At 31.6% G+C, this 15,231-nt stretch overlaps 2 protein-coding genes across 3 annotated transcripts; one reads left to right on the forward strand and one right to left on the reverse strand.

Annotated features, from left to right (window-relative positions):
• Positions 1-4,058: 4,058 nt before the first annotated feature.
• LOC112277720 (DNA polymerase II subunit B4) lies at positions 4,059-6,026 on the reverse strand. 2 transcript variants are annotated; one of them, XM_024510369.3, is made up of 4 exons: positions 5,881-6,026; positions 5,420-5,659; positions 4,886-5,004; positions 4,059-4,651 (listed from the first exon to the last, which is right to left on the reverse strand). In XM_024510369.3, exons 2-4 carry the CDS (start codon positions 5,611-5,613, stop codon positions 4,479-4,481), a joined length of 486 nt encoding a protein of 161 aa, XP_024366137.1. In that variant the 5' UTR covers positions 5,614-5,659; positions 5,881-6,026; the 3' UTR covers positions 4,059-4,478. The 2 variants fall into 2 exon arrangements, with proteins under 2 accessions (XP_024366137.1, XP_024366136.1); XM_024510368.3 differs by having other exon boundaries at positions 5,420-5,732.
• Positions 6,027-11,880: 5,854 nt separating this feature from the next.
• On the forward strand, positions 11,881-15,017 carry LOC112278067 (U-box domain-containing protein 1). The gene is made up of 2 exons (XM_024511097.3): positions 11,881-13,503; positions 13,721-15,017. Exons 1-2 carry the CDS (start codon positions 13,018-13,020, stop codon positions 14,204-14,206), a joined length of 972 nt encoding a protein of 323 aa, XP_024366865.1. The 5' UTR covers positions 11,881-13,017; the 3' UTR covers positions 14,207-15,017.
• Positions 15,018-15,231: the final 214 nt, after the last annotated feature.

Raw genomic sequence — 15,231 nt, forward strand, 5'->3', positions numbered from 1 at the left:
CACTTAGATTGGATCCTCCTCAAGCTTTATAGCTGTTGTCCTAATATCTAATGTATTTTGTAAATAATATTTTAGATTTTATACTATTTTTTATTATTAGTGCATAAAATTTACAAATTGAAATTATAGTGGCAATTACAATATATGCTTCTATGCCCATATTTTTACTTTTGTTGTATAAATCTCTCAAATTTAAAAAGCATTCTAATAGATCTGTTAAAAATTCAACAATTGTAGAAAGAAAATTAATATATATAGCCTCCAAATTAGCTCAAGAGGATCTTTTCAAACTTACACATGTTAAGTTGCATTCAATTAATGCCGAAACGCTTGAAATAGCACAAGATTAATGTGTTAATAATGTCAAGAAGATTGAATTTCTACCACTTGTGAATAATGTTTGAACTAAAAAAATAATATATATATAAAATAATATATATATATATATATATATATATATATATTGACATATCTCTTTTTTGAAACCATTATATCACAAATCAAGTTATTTTGGCTTATTATATAGATTCATGCACAAAAAATTTAGACATTTTTTAATTTGAAGGATGTTCTAATGAAGCAAATTTTTCTATCAATACTTTAGTTTTGCACCAAGACATGCTACAAGGTGTGTGTCAACTATGTTATTTGTGTAAGAGAGTTTTTTTTTCCATGCATTGATGTTTATCTAAAGTGTATTGATTTTATTCTATTTTTATTAAATAAAAAATTTAAAAAGAAATAATTACAAAAATTATTGATGTTTTTAATACTTTTGAGAAGCTGTAGTTTTGGATGGATATTATACATTCTAACTTTCAATGTGCTTTCAAAGAAGCCACATTTTTTGGTATTGATAGTTTTTTTATACAAAATGTCACTTTGCCATTCAATGGAGTTGAATTTGACAACATCAACTCAAGCAAAGAAGGATGTACTATTTCTACTTATACTTTAATTGCAAAGCCTAAGGTCCTATTTTGATATTTCTATTAGACAAGACATCTCTTTAGATACGTATTTTGTGCTTTTGGACTCTTTTTTATTATTATTTGTCATTTAATTTTGTTCAAGTTGATTCTTTATGTTGATTTGGATCTAATGGTTGATTAAATAAGTAGGTTGTTGTTCAGGGGTCAAGCAATAAGCTTCGTTAAAAGTATGCCAATGCAAGAGACATCATGCAACTCATTTCTTTTTTGAAGGCACTTTTATTATCCTTGATAATAATTAGTGAGATGCAATGGAATAAGGAATTTTCTGAAATTGTACCATGGAGTTGTAGTGAAGTAAGTATTATTTTTTGGCTTAAATTCAAATAGGATTTACTTAAAGAAACTATATTTATACCACTTTGATACCTATGAAGTTTTAAAAATCACAAATATGTTTGTTTGTAGAGAACTTCGTATTTTTTAAGAGAGTATTAAAGTTTTTCCTTGCAAGAATTTGTATTTGAAATTAAACTTGTAGGACACCTTATTAGATCACTTTTTGGAGTATCATTTAAGCAAGTAACTTACTATGTGAAAGAGAGTTGAGTTTTTGCCAAATATAAAATTTGAACAAAAAATAAAAAATTTAACCTCTTTACATTATAAAAACTTGATTTTTAAATTTTTTATTTATTTTGTATTTATCACTTTTTTTCCATCCACGGACAAAAAGTGCATCTACTTAATTTTATCTATGAGGTAGAAGTACATCCATCAAGCTACATGTTTCTTTTTTCATGTTTTTGAGGTGGATATCTTGTGGTATAGAAATATTCAAGGATTTGTATATGATTTTGAATTTTATGATTTTTTTTAGAAATTAAAAAAATAGAATCATACTTTCAATTACAACAACTTAGATTCAGTTAGTTACTTATTGAATTATGCCTCTTTTCTAAAATTTTACATAAGTTTAGCTTTAATTATTCCATGATAAATTTGAATTCTTTTCTTTTATTAAATTAATTTAAAAAAACTTAATATTATTTAGATAATTTAATCTAATTAAAGATAAATTTATTTTAAAATAATAATAATAATAATAATAATAATAAGAATAATAATAATAGCTCTTAGTTTTATTCAAAATAAAAATAATCTTTATTGTGATCTTTATGCATAACTATTTTATTGGATACATCTACACTTTTTCATACCCAACCATTTTGTTGGATACATTTATACATCTCCATGTCTGTCTTTTAGAACATGTGGTCCATCTTTTACAAAAACAAGTGTCTATTCTACTCTTCCCTTCTCCCTCTTCCTCCTCTCCCTCTTCTTGAATATCTTTTATTCATTTCATGAAATAATATATAAGTTGAATATCTTTATTTATACATAATTTTTGCAATACAATACCATTAAGCCTTTCAGAAAATGACAATAAGTATTAATTAATTTTAACCCTTTTTACAACATCTATATAGAAGTAGATAATTTCTTACTTAAATATTGTATAAATTCTTTACAATTTGGTTTTTCTATTTACATACAACTAAGCTCAAAAATCATAAAGAACATATTATATCTTAAATCCTAAATCATACCTTAAAACATATTATCTAGATTTTTTTATTATTTTAAAAATATAATGCTTATTAATATAGAATAAAAACTAAAATACTCTAATCTTAAATCTATAACTTTATAAATTCTTTATTATAAGTATAAGCTTAATACTTCACCGTTAAATCTCAAACATCAACTTGAGCAATGAAACATCATATAATATTCAAATGATGAAGATATTTTGTACACTATTAGAAACCAATGCTTTATGATAGAGGCACTAAAAAAGCACAAATTACAAAAAATAATTGTAAAGATAAATATAAACCCAAAGAAAAGATATAAAAAGGCAAAAATATTTAATCAATGATATACTATACTATCTAAATTTAACCTTAATAGGCAAACATAATATTCTTTATAAGTTTCTAAATCCAAAAATTTTTAAAAATACAATTTAAAATCACACCAAATGTTGATCCATACTAATATGTTCATATAATGTTATCATAGACATCCATAGTTACTAGGATATTTACTTGAATAAATAGAAATGGAGTAAAATTAAATAATAATAAGTAAAAAGTAGATTGAAATGTTAATATTTTGTTGGAAAATTTATTAGAAGCTTTGTAGATGCAAATTTGACTTTAGACATGTTCATAGGTAATTGGAACATAACATCTCTTTGAAATCTTGGTGCTAATCTAGACAATATATATATATATATATATATATATATATATATTTAATACCTTTTTTATTCCAAACTTGCTACATTTGATTATACAAAATTACAAGTAAAGAAGTTGATTATTTGAAGAAGTCTTCATGCTTAGAGGAGAAAATGTTGATTCTTTAAAGAAAGTCTTCATGATTAAAAGAGAAAATGTGATGCCTTAACTCTCAAAACTTGTAATTGATTGAAATTGGAAAAACTCCTTGGTTAACTTTTGCCCTTGATATATTTTTAAAACGAATGGTAAATATTCATAGCAAAATAGCCGGAACTTTGAACAAACAAAGATTGGTACTCATAATCTCTAAGCCAAGTAAAGGCCAATGCCGAGCAACTAAGTAATGAGCACAAGAGCGCTGGTTGATTAATCTCTGAACAACTTGAAGTTATTGAACGGCAGTAGTCAATGATCCTATTCTGACAATTAAATTGGAACGTGGAAGGTCGGTATTCAATGCTCGTATGTAATCAGAGAGACAACATGATGAAGGATGGATTTAGAGGTTCACATCCATCAGTGGCAAGAGTCCCAACCAGGTGCAGAGCTTGCAAAGAGGTCGGGGTCACAGCGGAATCAAGTCTTGACGTTGGTGCACATTCAAACTTTCTTCAAATCCCATGTCGCACGGCTCAGTGTGTGGATGATTTATTACAGCGCCGAAGCCGTACAAGGTTATGCATACGTGAAGGCATAGCCGAAGAAGACCAGAAACGTTAAGCTGAATACCCTCTCAGAGAGTACATGAAAAACTTGGAAACATTTCTTGTTACATGAGAAAATTAGAGAAGCGCAAACCACACGAGTCACAACATAAAAAAAAGTTATGGAATCAAGCCCCTCTTTTCGTACAAACAGACTATACACAGGCAACCAACTGCCTTGACTCTTAACTCTGCTCAGAAGGTGCACATTCTGCTCCTCTTGGCGTCAACAAGCATATGAAGCTGGGACAGTGCTTCATTCTCCACTTGCTTCGTGAATGAGCGGTCACACCTCAGCAATGCCCCTTCCCACTCGACAAAGTTCCAAAATAACCAACAACATTGGATGCACGCAGATGCAGATCTATCACAAGCACCAATTGGACAGCCAATTATGAGGCAGCGTGTTGCAACTCGAATAAGAAGCTGGAGACAGACTTCCAGAGTCCTCCTTGCTCCTCGTCTTAAGTCGATGGTGTCAAACTGCATGAGCATCCTTAGTAAATCACATACGCAGGATATGAGGATGATTAGTTGTCTGTTGTGTCATCATCGTCAGCCATTGCCACTCCATCTTCGTAGTCTTCGTTTGCAGCAGGGTTATCGTCAACAAAATTTCCGTCGGACTTTCGTTTCCTGGGCGTGGATGCACCAGAACTCTTACGTTTGTCTTGTTTCTTAGCTTCTTGGTCCTTTCGAAATGCTGCAATGAGTAGCTAATCTTAGCGCAGAAAAAACTTAACAGTACAAGTCTGTAAAACTAATTCTAGAAAAAATGCGAATTTTCAGCTTGACACGTAAGCATGAAATAGCTTTGTCTGCCAACCGCTACAGCAACTTACACAGTCCGAAAGAAATCCATGCCAATTCTAAGTATTTACAAAGTTCTTGATATCGCACTCAAACATAACGGAAGGAGTAATAAAAGAAGACCAACCTGCAAGACAGCGCATCAAAGGCTCAGAAAATTCTGGAAAATCCAATTCCTCTACCGCCTTGAGCACGTCATCAGCATTGACAGTTTGCCGCTTTGATTCTCGACATATTTCATTCGCTCTGCACGGGACATAAAATTATGAACAGTTCAATTTGATTACTGCATAGTTCCGTTCCATGCCACTTGATAGAAAGTCTCTTGATGCAGTTCAGCACAATACGCTCCAGCGAGAAAAAAAAATACAAAAGAACAGGGAACGGAAGCCTCTACATGAGCGTTGAAAGAGAGGGAAATGGACGACAGAGAAGGTGACCGCGTACAAGCTACTCTTCAAAGCTTGAATTTTCTAAATACTCAAAACACTCACAAATCCCTTGAGAAATCTGTGAGTACGAATTTTTCTCGGAAAAGGAGGCAGTGGAGCTGAACAATGTAGTTCATACCAGTCATGAAAAATTGCTGAAGTCTAACATAATTCTAAAATGGACAAACACAGACAAAGGGAGGGAAATGCGAAAACATTGATGCACTCACGTCGCGGAAAGGAAATGGATGAAAATTTTGGCGCTTTCGGAGAACGCGAGGAGCGCATCCTTGTTCACAGACACATCCCGCTCCTCACCATAATGCCCCAACGCAAGCTCCTGCAGCTTCGTCTTCACGACGCGCTTCACATTTGCCTGCGGCAAATCCTCGCCCTCCCCCTGCGCGGCCCCTCCTCCCCCCATCGCCCAGAAAAAATCTACAACCCTGGTCCCTAGTCCCCGACCAAACCTAAACAAACCGAATCAAGATTCCCAAACTCTTCAAAAACTTTGAAAGAATCTGTAATTCCAAGCATTCAGTTCTGCAATTCCAGTCACAAAAAACAAAACCTTAAGCTCAAAATATCCCTAAAGCCGACCGCAAAAACCCATCCAGAGCAAGATTAAACACGAAGTTGCAAAAGAAAAAGAAAAAAAAACGATCACAACAAACGAAAACAGACTACACACTTTGGAGCTTTCGGAGAGCAAGACTGGAAAAATCCTATTCCTTTGAAACCTTCACGACTTCGCAAATCCTTCACGAGTAAGCACCGGCTTCGCTGAAGCAGAAATCTAGCGCCAGGACACAACAAATTGAAAAATTTACTAGCAAAGAGGAAAAGGCAAGCCAAGCGAGTGCGGGAAAGCTTGAAAGCAGTGCGCACACTTCGCTCTGGTGTTGCTGATACAAGGGTCCCCCAGTCCTCAACAACAGGTATCAGAACATCCCGGGTACATCAGGATGGCGGGTATGCATCCCACGTGACGATTATCAACTTCTGATGGGTGTATCCACCGCTCTGAAGTGATTACAATGTATCTTTTTAAGATTTGCTGTTCTTCCAAACATTTGGCACTTTTCTTTATCCATTCTAACAAGTAAAGTCACTTCAAATCTTTGTAATTTTTAATAGAAATGCGCAAAAATGTATTTTATGGAAGATCTAATATAGTCACCAAACAACTTTCTTTTTCTTTTTCTTTTTCTTTTTTTTGTGAAAATCTTAGAGGAAATCACATTCTAAACTTTCCCTTTTATTTTGCTTGTGAGTTGTGGTTTATTTGTTTGAGTCATAGTTTAAAGTTTCTCTCAACTGAAGAGAATCTTATGGTATACCTTAATAAAAAATTTAGTGGGTATGAATTTAATATGTAGAAATTATATATTTGAATATGAAATTTTAAAAATTGTACATTTACATGTGATATTTAGTAATATCTATATATATACATATATATATATATAATCAAAACTAACGTTTTGATTCCATGGTCAGTAAATTTAACGGGCTTGGTTAGGGCTTCATTTCAAACTTTAAAAACAACAACAACATTCATTCAAGGAATTAACAAAAAAAAAAACAAAAGTTTTCTTTCTTTCCTTCCTTTTCTTTTCTTTTATTTTATTTTTTTGCAGATAAAAGAGAATTTTCACTCTTTTCTTAAATTATCAGATTAATAATTCTGATCAAACCAAACTCACATGAAAAATGAACTAAAATATATTCGTGCTGATTATCACATTCAAAAGTAAATCGGTATGTTTTAGATGTTATTGATGATCCAGCTGATTAATAAACGATTATCTAAGATTTTTTTCCCAAAATAATACCAACTAGAATAAAATTGATAGTGTTTGTATCTATAACATCTGCACTGATACATTATTACATTATAACATCTACAGTATAATGAACAGAAAGAAGGATACATATGATATTAAAACTTACTCAAATTTTAAAAAAACCATTTTAAAAATTAAGGGTGTATATAAATATATATATATATATATATATATATTTTTAAATGCTTCTCATACTATACTATAACTGAAGTATTTAAAAAGAATACTATATTTTTTTTAAAAATTAAGACTTTTTATACATTGATTTATTGATGACTTGTATGTAAATTATTCACTAAAAAATTAATTTGAAAAAAACTTTATTATGATATTAATAAATAAGTAAATAGTTTATTTTAAAATCAAATTGTAACATTAAAACCAAACCATCACTTACATATTGAAAATTTACAATGTCAAGTAGCTTGTCAATTGACCTTCTCCTACAAAACCTTAAAATGAGTGTTTATTGTATTTAATTTGAGATTAGAAAAAACACATGAAATTATTTGCTAGTAGACAAATATAAAACTAAAAAGGTAAAGAAAATGAAAATGTAACAAATAACTCTGATGTGGTTTTGAGTTACTCAAAAGAATCAATAAACTATTATTAATGCTATTATCTATATGAAGTGATTAGAGTTTCTTGTCTGATTTATTCTTATGCAAATGAATAACATCCGTCCAAAATTACTTTTGGGAAAAAAAATCGAATATATATTACGAATTTTTAAAGATGAAATGTTCAACTCAATTTTATATATTTTCAGTTTCAGTGCTTTGTGAATATATGAAGAAATGATATTTTTGTAGAAAACATGATAAAATTTCATACCTTGGATATTCTGTCTTGAAATGTTAACTACTATTCAAATTTAACTAATTATGCGTTTTTAAAAATAAAATTTTCATAATTTTATAATAAATAAATAAAATAAGCTAGTAATAATTTAACTGTTGAGTACAAAATTTATTGGGACTAAATAAGCCAAATGTATATACAAAGTCAACTGAGATATTTAGCAGCTTCTACACAATCCCTCCTAATATCATGATTTAATATATATATATATATATATATATATATGAAAGGATGAACATGAAAAATTAAAATAACAAAAACAAAAAAATAAATTTGAGTTCTTTTTCGAAAAACATGATGTGAGCATTTTTTTTTTTCAAAAAAACCTAAATTTGCATACTTTGTAATGATTAAGACTTTGAGTTGAAAATTCTATAGAGAAGCATTGTCAAAGATTGAGAAGGTTATTCCGAATTTTCTGTTGATTCTAATTTCCTCAAATAACAATGTAATAATCAAATATCATTCTCATAATAAAAAATATATATATAATTTTTAAATAAATAATTATTAATCAATTTAAAATATAACCACACACAAAATCATTACAACAAGAAGTTTTTTTAAAAAAAAACATTGATTATTTCATTAGAATCCTTTGCAAACTTTTTGTATCTAGTAAATATCAGGTCGTTTTACATTTTTTCTTTGTTTTTCAGTTTGTAATTTTTTATAGCGCATTTAAAATATATCAATCAGTTCAAATTACCAATCAGTTATTTTAATCAATATTTTGAAATTGCAAAGAGGGATTGAAGAAAAAGATGTTATTAATAAATTTAAATTAAGTATAAAACATGAATTCATTATCAATTATATTACAAGATCCATTGTTTTGATAAAAAAATTATTAATTTATATATAAATATATTTTAAAATGATAAAATATTTTTTATTATAATATTTTAAATAGTCATTGTGATACTAAATAAAAAGAAAAATATAAATATTTTATATTTTTTATAGAATAAAAATTTGATGTACTTTATTATTAAAAGGTTCAAGAAAAATTTAACGAAAAATTGTTGGAAAATTTAATAATAAACTTATTTCTACATAAAAATTTAAAATATTCTACAAACCAAAACTGTATATTTACTTACTTGCATTCTATACTATTTGGTTTTTTCTAAGAACTATTTGTAAAATTCAATTTATATATATATGCATATATCAAATTTATAAGGTATTGTTTTATTTTTTATTTTTTATTCTGAATTACATTTAGATTTGATTTTTTATTTTATAGTATCAATAACTTACTTTGATATATTATTTCTAAAGAATATATATATATATATATATATATATATATATAAGTACATATATCCTATTTTTAACTTAATATTTATAAAGTATTTTGATGTTTATATTCTTTACTCTATTTTTAAAATTAAATTAGTATTAATTAAAATTACTATTTGAATTAAAAATAAATAAATTAGTAACATTATGTATATATATATATATATATATAGAGAGAGAGAGAGAGAGAGAGAGAGAGAGAGAGAGAGAGCATAAAAAATTTTAAAAATAACAATTACTAATAGAAATGTTTTTTATTTAATATAACACAATTTAAAACATGTTTAGTTAAAGTCTTTGTACTATTTTTCTTAAAAACAAATTAAATTCAATTTTACTCAAAATCAGTCTTGTAAACTCCTAACATATAAGTTTAATGATTCTATTTTTGTTTTTTATAAAATTTTAAAATTTACTTATAGTTTTGAACTTTTATTTATCTTACTAATTTTTCTCTAAGTATATGTAATATTTAGAATTGTTCTATTTTATTTAAAAGAAATTCACATGTTTATTAATTTTAATTTTATAAGACTTTTTAACTTTTTTCTAAATTAATTAATTTTTTTGCCAGTCAAATAAGTGATTGATTCACATAAGAGTCTTTCAAAAAACATATTGTCCAATTATATATTAAATGTCAATTGTAGACCTCAAAGTAATAAAATAGAATGGAGATTATTCTTTCAAAAATTTGAAGTGTACAAATGGATAAGAATGAATCCAAGTATTTAACTATTGTTAATGCCCCTTGATAGTCTTTTCATAGAAGTGATAATTTCCTTTAATAGTAACATATGCTTTTTATCATCACTTTTTATTCGATTCATAAAAAATAAAAAAAATAAAAACCTTACTAAAACTAAAAAAATAAAAACGTAAGAGGAAAATATAGGTGGAGCCTATGCCCTTTAGACTCACCCTCATACCAGTATTTAATATTCTTTTAAAACTATGCTTCATCTTTCTCTTATCTTCTTATCTTATCATGATCTCCAATAATTTGAATGTTAGTACTCTTTTATTGGCTGTTCTATCCTCTTTATTTTTCTAATACACTATTCTCCAACTTTATGTTTCCTAACATATAACAACCAATTTAATGGTACTTGTAATTTTTTTGATTGTTATCAATAATGTAAATTTTGTTTATTTGATACTTTTATATGATCCATGGAAACAAGTTGTGTTCAAAAGCTTTATAAACATTTATATGGTTGTATATAATTTGAATATCAATACAACCATGTAAATATTTGTTTTTAATCTATTGTGATATAATAAATGCAATTAAAGTCACAATAATATTTATGTTTATTGTTGTATTATTGTAAACAAGATTGTTCGTAGAATTAAGCTTGAATAAAATCTCAAGTTTATCATTATCATTTTCAATAACAAATAACATCTAAAAATACATATTAGTAATATAAAATTTACAAAGTAAAATTATTCTAATTCAATTTACTTACTATTAAACAACTATGATTTTTTTAATGAATTGTAATTTTACATATAATTATGATTAAATAAAATAATACAAATCTTAATAAAATAGGTAATTATATTGAATTAAATATATAAAAATATCTTTATAATATTTTTATATTATAATAAATTATCCAGATCTATTTATTTAAAATTTCTTTATTAACTATTATATTTTATAAAAAAAAGTTTTTTTAAATCATAAATATGTAAATAAATAAAATAAAGCTTTAATCAATAGAACTATTTCTATTATGAAGGTTTAGTTTTTAATCATAATATTTTATGGCCATTATGTACTTGGAATTATATGGGAAAAAAAAAACTTTAAATTTGAAATTCAATGAAGATTAAAGATTTGATTAAGTCATTGTTTCAAAATTGATTTCGAGTTTAAATTAAAATTAAAAACCACAATTTTTTGGATTTAAGAGCTATGTCAGATTTTACTATTAACCATTAAATATTTATAAAATATGCATCAAGATAATGCTATAAAATTTTGATTCCTCTTATCATTTTGAATAGCAATCTAATTGTCGATTATAAATATTAAAACATAAAATGAATAAAAATAACTTATTTCTAGAGATTACATGAGCACAAATCAAAAAGTAAAGAATATAGAAGGCATATACTATAATAGTATCCTACTTCAAAGAACTCTTCTAGAAATCTTCATGCATAAGGAGAGGGAAGTGAGGGAATCAATAAATTAACTTCTTAATATATTTTTTATTAATTAATTTAAAAATTAATATCTATATAGTTGAGTTTCTTTATTTCTCAAATCCTCCAAACAATTTTTCTCCACCACTCAAGGCTTCAAGCTGGATTCCAAGGGCAGTGTGAAAGCGGCCTCTATTCATTCATCCATGACGACCATTCATCGTCGGAGAAACCAACGCGTAATGCGTTTTTTTTTTTTTTTTTTTCTTTTTTTCTTTTTGAATTCGTGAGGGAGCGTCGAAGCTGAAGCCATCGCCAAAGACTCTTCGAGCTGGAGCGTTCAACGCACCGTAGTCACCTTCCGCGCAATTGTTAGCTTTCTTCAACCGCAACAACGAGGTGTGACTTCTTTGATGTGAGCCGCCGCGTTTCGTCTTACCCCCAAACACTGTGCTTCTGGTTGACCAATAGCAAGAAATAAACGCTAACTTGTGCGTGATTGTTCACAAATTATCTTCGTGTCGGTTTATTCTCAACCGCAATTGGGTCGGTGAGATGTTCCAGGAAGGACCAAGTCTTACATGAACGAGTCGAGATATACACCTGTCGATGCAGGCTTTGGATGACGGCGACACGTTTGCTGTGACGGGATGGCTACTTCCGAGCCTCTATTAGTTTGCAAGGGTGGGGGAGTCGGGTGAGATATTTTAGTTGAAGGATGGAATTCAAGTCAAGGAGAAATTTTTTCGTCAGATGAAAAGAAAGTAATGAAAGTTATCCTGGCTTGTGAGCAACTAGTCTGATTGTCACGCCCGATATGCTTTTGCATTAAATGTTGAACGATATTGTTTTGTGCTTTCCTTGACGCGTAAGATTGCATTGCATCTTCTTGAGTGGGGACCCCTTGATCACGACATTGAGCGTGGCCGGAATTTCATGTAGCAAATTGTGAGGCGGCTTTACCATCATTTTTCTAAACGTGGCGATGGCATCTCATGAATTTGGTATCGGGATTTTGGGTAAGCCATTATAGTTTTACAGAAGAGAAGCTTGAGTTCTGCATTTACGGAAGTCGGAGTTCCTCGGTTGACCTCACAGTGACAATGTTTACTATTTTACTGTTATCCATGAGAGGGAGGAGCTGGTCACTAACGTGCCAGTTTTGCCGTTATGTTTTGAATTTCGGTTGTTCTTTAACCTACCTTTTAGTTTAGAACGCCGCCCGTGACGTCGTAGTTTCCACTTTCGCAATTTGTCATGTTTTATTCCACTCCCTTCATTATTTTATGATAGTTTAGGTTTTTTTTTTTTTTTTTTTTTTTTCGTTGTCGGTTGTACTATCAGTTTTGGACGGAAGGAAGGTGCTTATACTGCATCAATGCAGAAGAAGAGCCAGTTTTGATGTTGAGAAGTGAGATCGTGGTTGGGGTTTTGAGAGAATTTCGATATTGGTGACCTACAACTTCCGAGTCCGTTTATAGCAGTAGTGAAGGAGTTGATCCATATTCAAAGGAAACTGTGACATCGCCACTGATTAGATTTGGGTCTTAGATACGGCGTGAGAAAGAACCAGACAGAAGGAATTGATGTCTGTTTTAGTATTCTGTACACCAATTTAAGGCAAGGGGAGGGCTGGCTTTAAGAGGCTCAAAGATATGGAAGAATCCGAAAGGGAGGAAGAGGATATCGAAGTTGCGGCAGAGATTGTGGCTAGGCTCAATAGTGAGAGCTTGAAAGAGAGTCAAGCGGCAGCGAAGGATTTACGGATGATGGCGAAAGTTGATGAGAGTTGTAGGGGTCCAATTGCTGAAGCGGGGGGGATCGAGGCCTTGTTGCCCCTCCTGCACTCTTCTGATCCAGACTTGCAAGAGAACGTCATCACCACTCTCCTAAACCTCTCCATCAACCCACTGGTTCGCGTGCGCATCACGCAGACACAGAATGCTTTGGAAGCCATATTGAATGTTATCCGCTGGGGCCACACAGCAGCGTCCAAGGAGAACGCTGCTGCTACTCTTTTCAGCCTCTTGATCGTGGAAGATTACCGTGACGTAGTGGGAAGACATCCCTTGGCTATCGTTGCCCTCCTGGCGCTTTTGCGCGACGCTCCAAGGCATCGTGGCAAAAAAGACGCCATCAAGGTGAATCCTTGCTTAACTTCTACTATGCAGTTTACCTGTGATGTTCTTGTAAATAACAATATCTCGATCAAGCATTCGATCCAATCCTCATTGAGAACCGAGAGGTGATGGTACTAGCAATGGTTTTATCGAAAACAGCAACTGCGCCAGGGTTTGGACTCTTCGCTACTTGGAACTTGTGACTCTAAAAATTGTTGTCATTCTCGTGTGCTTACAGGGTCTGTTTCACTTGTCCTTGCATGACGCCAACAAGCCTAGGTTGGTCGAGGAGGGAGTAGTGCAAGTGCTGATGTCATATGTGCGTGATAGGGGCTCCGGTCTCGTAGACGACTCGCTGTCCGTGCTCGCTATACTCGCCCTCTGCGAAGAAGGTGCCATTGCTATTGTTGGAGCCTCCGCACTTCCAATTCTGGTTGAGATTCTAAGAGCAGGTTCGCCAAGGTCGCGGGAAAATGCATTATCAGTGCTTCTGGCTCTCTACAAGGGTAGCAACGAAATTATATTAGAAAGAGTGGCTTTCTACAACCACCAGATTGTTTCCATGTTGTGTAGCTTATCAGTGATTGGCTCCGATCGCGCCAAACGCAAGGCGAACGAGCTCATGCGTATGCTCGTGGTCTCGGATTACTCAAGTGACTCTATGTCATCGCGTTCTAGTCGAAGTGGCTCATCATTCTTGAATAACTTCGACTCCAGATCCTGAGTGCGGCGGTAATATTTGAGAAATCAAGGACTTAAAGTGCATGTGGCGACAAAATGCTTTACTGTTGGTTATCGTTGGAGCTTGGCAGTGGTTGGCAAAGGAACGATGCGGATCCAGGAACAGATGCTCCTATAAGCTGAAAATTGCACTACTGAGTTCCTCAACAGTGGCCTCACAATCGATTCATCAGTTCGCTTGCAGCATCAAAATCACTGGGGTGGTATTCACCAGTTTTTCAAGTCGCAGATGCGATGGTCTCATAGCTCCTTTCTTCACTGCCAAGTTGGGCATGAGAACGACCACTGCAAGATTCACAGTCGGCGCAGTTGTGAACCCAATGGCAGATCAGTAGAATCTTGTGCTAACATCCGAACTGAAGGGTTCTAAAGCTTCCAGCTTGCACTCAGGCACAAGTAGACACCGAAACGACTTCTACATCGCTGCCTGTGCTGCCATGGAACAGTACCAGCAGGAATTGCAATGCCGAAACGGAAAACCTGTAAACTTGTCGATATGCTTCCTTCCACCCTAAACCAGCCACACTGAGAAAGCCGGAAAGACCGAGCATGAAAGTATTTCACGCTCACCATGAATGCGTCACTTCATTTCATGACATCCCATTGTATGCAGCATTAGTGAAACCTTCAGTAAGGGCTCTCTTTTCCTTGGTCTTAAAGAGTCTTAAATAGGCTCTCCGAGCTCACCTTTACTAGGTCGTGTTTCTAGCTTCTTGAGGAAAAACAGCGGCGCTTGTCCCCAAAAAATCATTGACCCATTTTTCTATAAAGCATGCTTTGTTGTGTATTGTAAAGGTGGCAGTTTGTTCATTGAATGGTTTGTATCCAAATCCAACGGTGTCCATTAAGCATAGGAATAATAAGTTTGAATTTTAGAGGATGAGGACTTGGACTATCATCCACGAAATATTGAGCAAATGTGCATCCAGAATAGCTTAACTGGGCAACAATAAGACGCATGTGGGGTCAAAGCAACTTTGCAAAAAAACAGGAAGCTAATGCGGTGAC

Source organism: Physcomitrium patens, chromosome 26 (genome assembly GCF_059467195.1).
Source record: "Physcomitrium patens ecotype Gransden chromosome 26, ASM5946719v1, whole genome shotgun sequence".
Lineage (NCBI taxonomy): Eukaryota > Viridiplantae > Streptophyta > Bryopsida > Funariales > Funariaceae > Physcomitrium > Physcomitrium patens.

Excerpts from the sequence above, each read along its gene's own strand:
- LOC112277720 (XM_024510369.3), bottom strand. The coding sequence starts at position 5,613 with ATGGGGGGAGGAGGGGCCGCGCAGGGGGAGGGCGAGGATTTGCCGCAG. Across the intron at positions 5,005-5,419 it reads ATCCATTTCCTTTCCGCGAC|AGCGAATGAAATATGTCGAG; the intron begins GTGAGTGCATCA and ends TGTCCCGTGCAG. Across the intron at positions 4,652-4,885 it reads TTTGATGCGCTGTCTTGCAG|CATTTCGAAAGGACCAAGAA; the intron begins GTTGGTCTTCTT and ends TACTCATTGCAG.
- LOC112278067 (XM_024511097.3), top strand. The coding sequence starts at position 13,018 with ATGGAAGAATCCGAAAGGGAGGAAGAGGATATCGAAGTTGCGGCAGAG. Across the intron at positions 13,504-13,720 it reads GCAAAAAAGACGCCATCAAG|GGTCTGTTTCACTTGTCCTT; the intron begins GTGAATCCTTGC and ends GTGTGCTTACAG.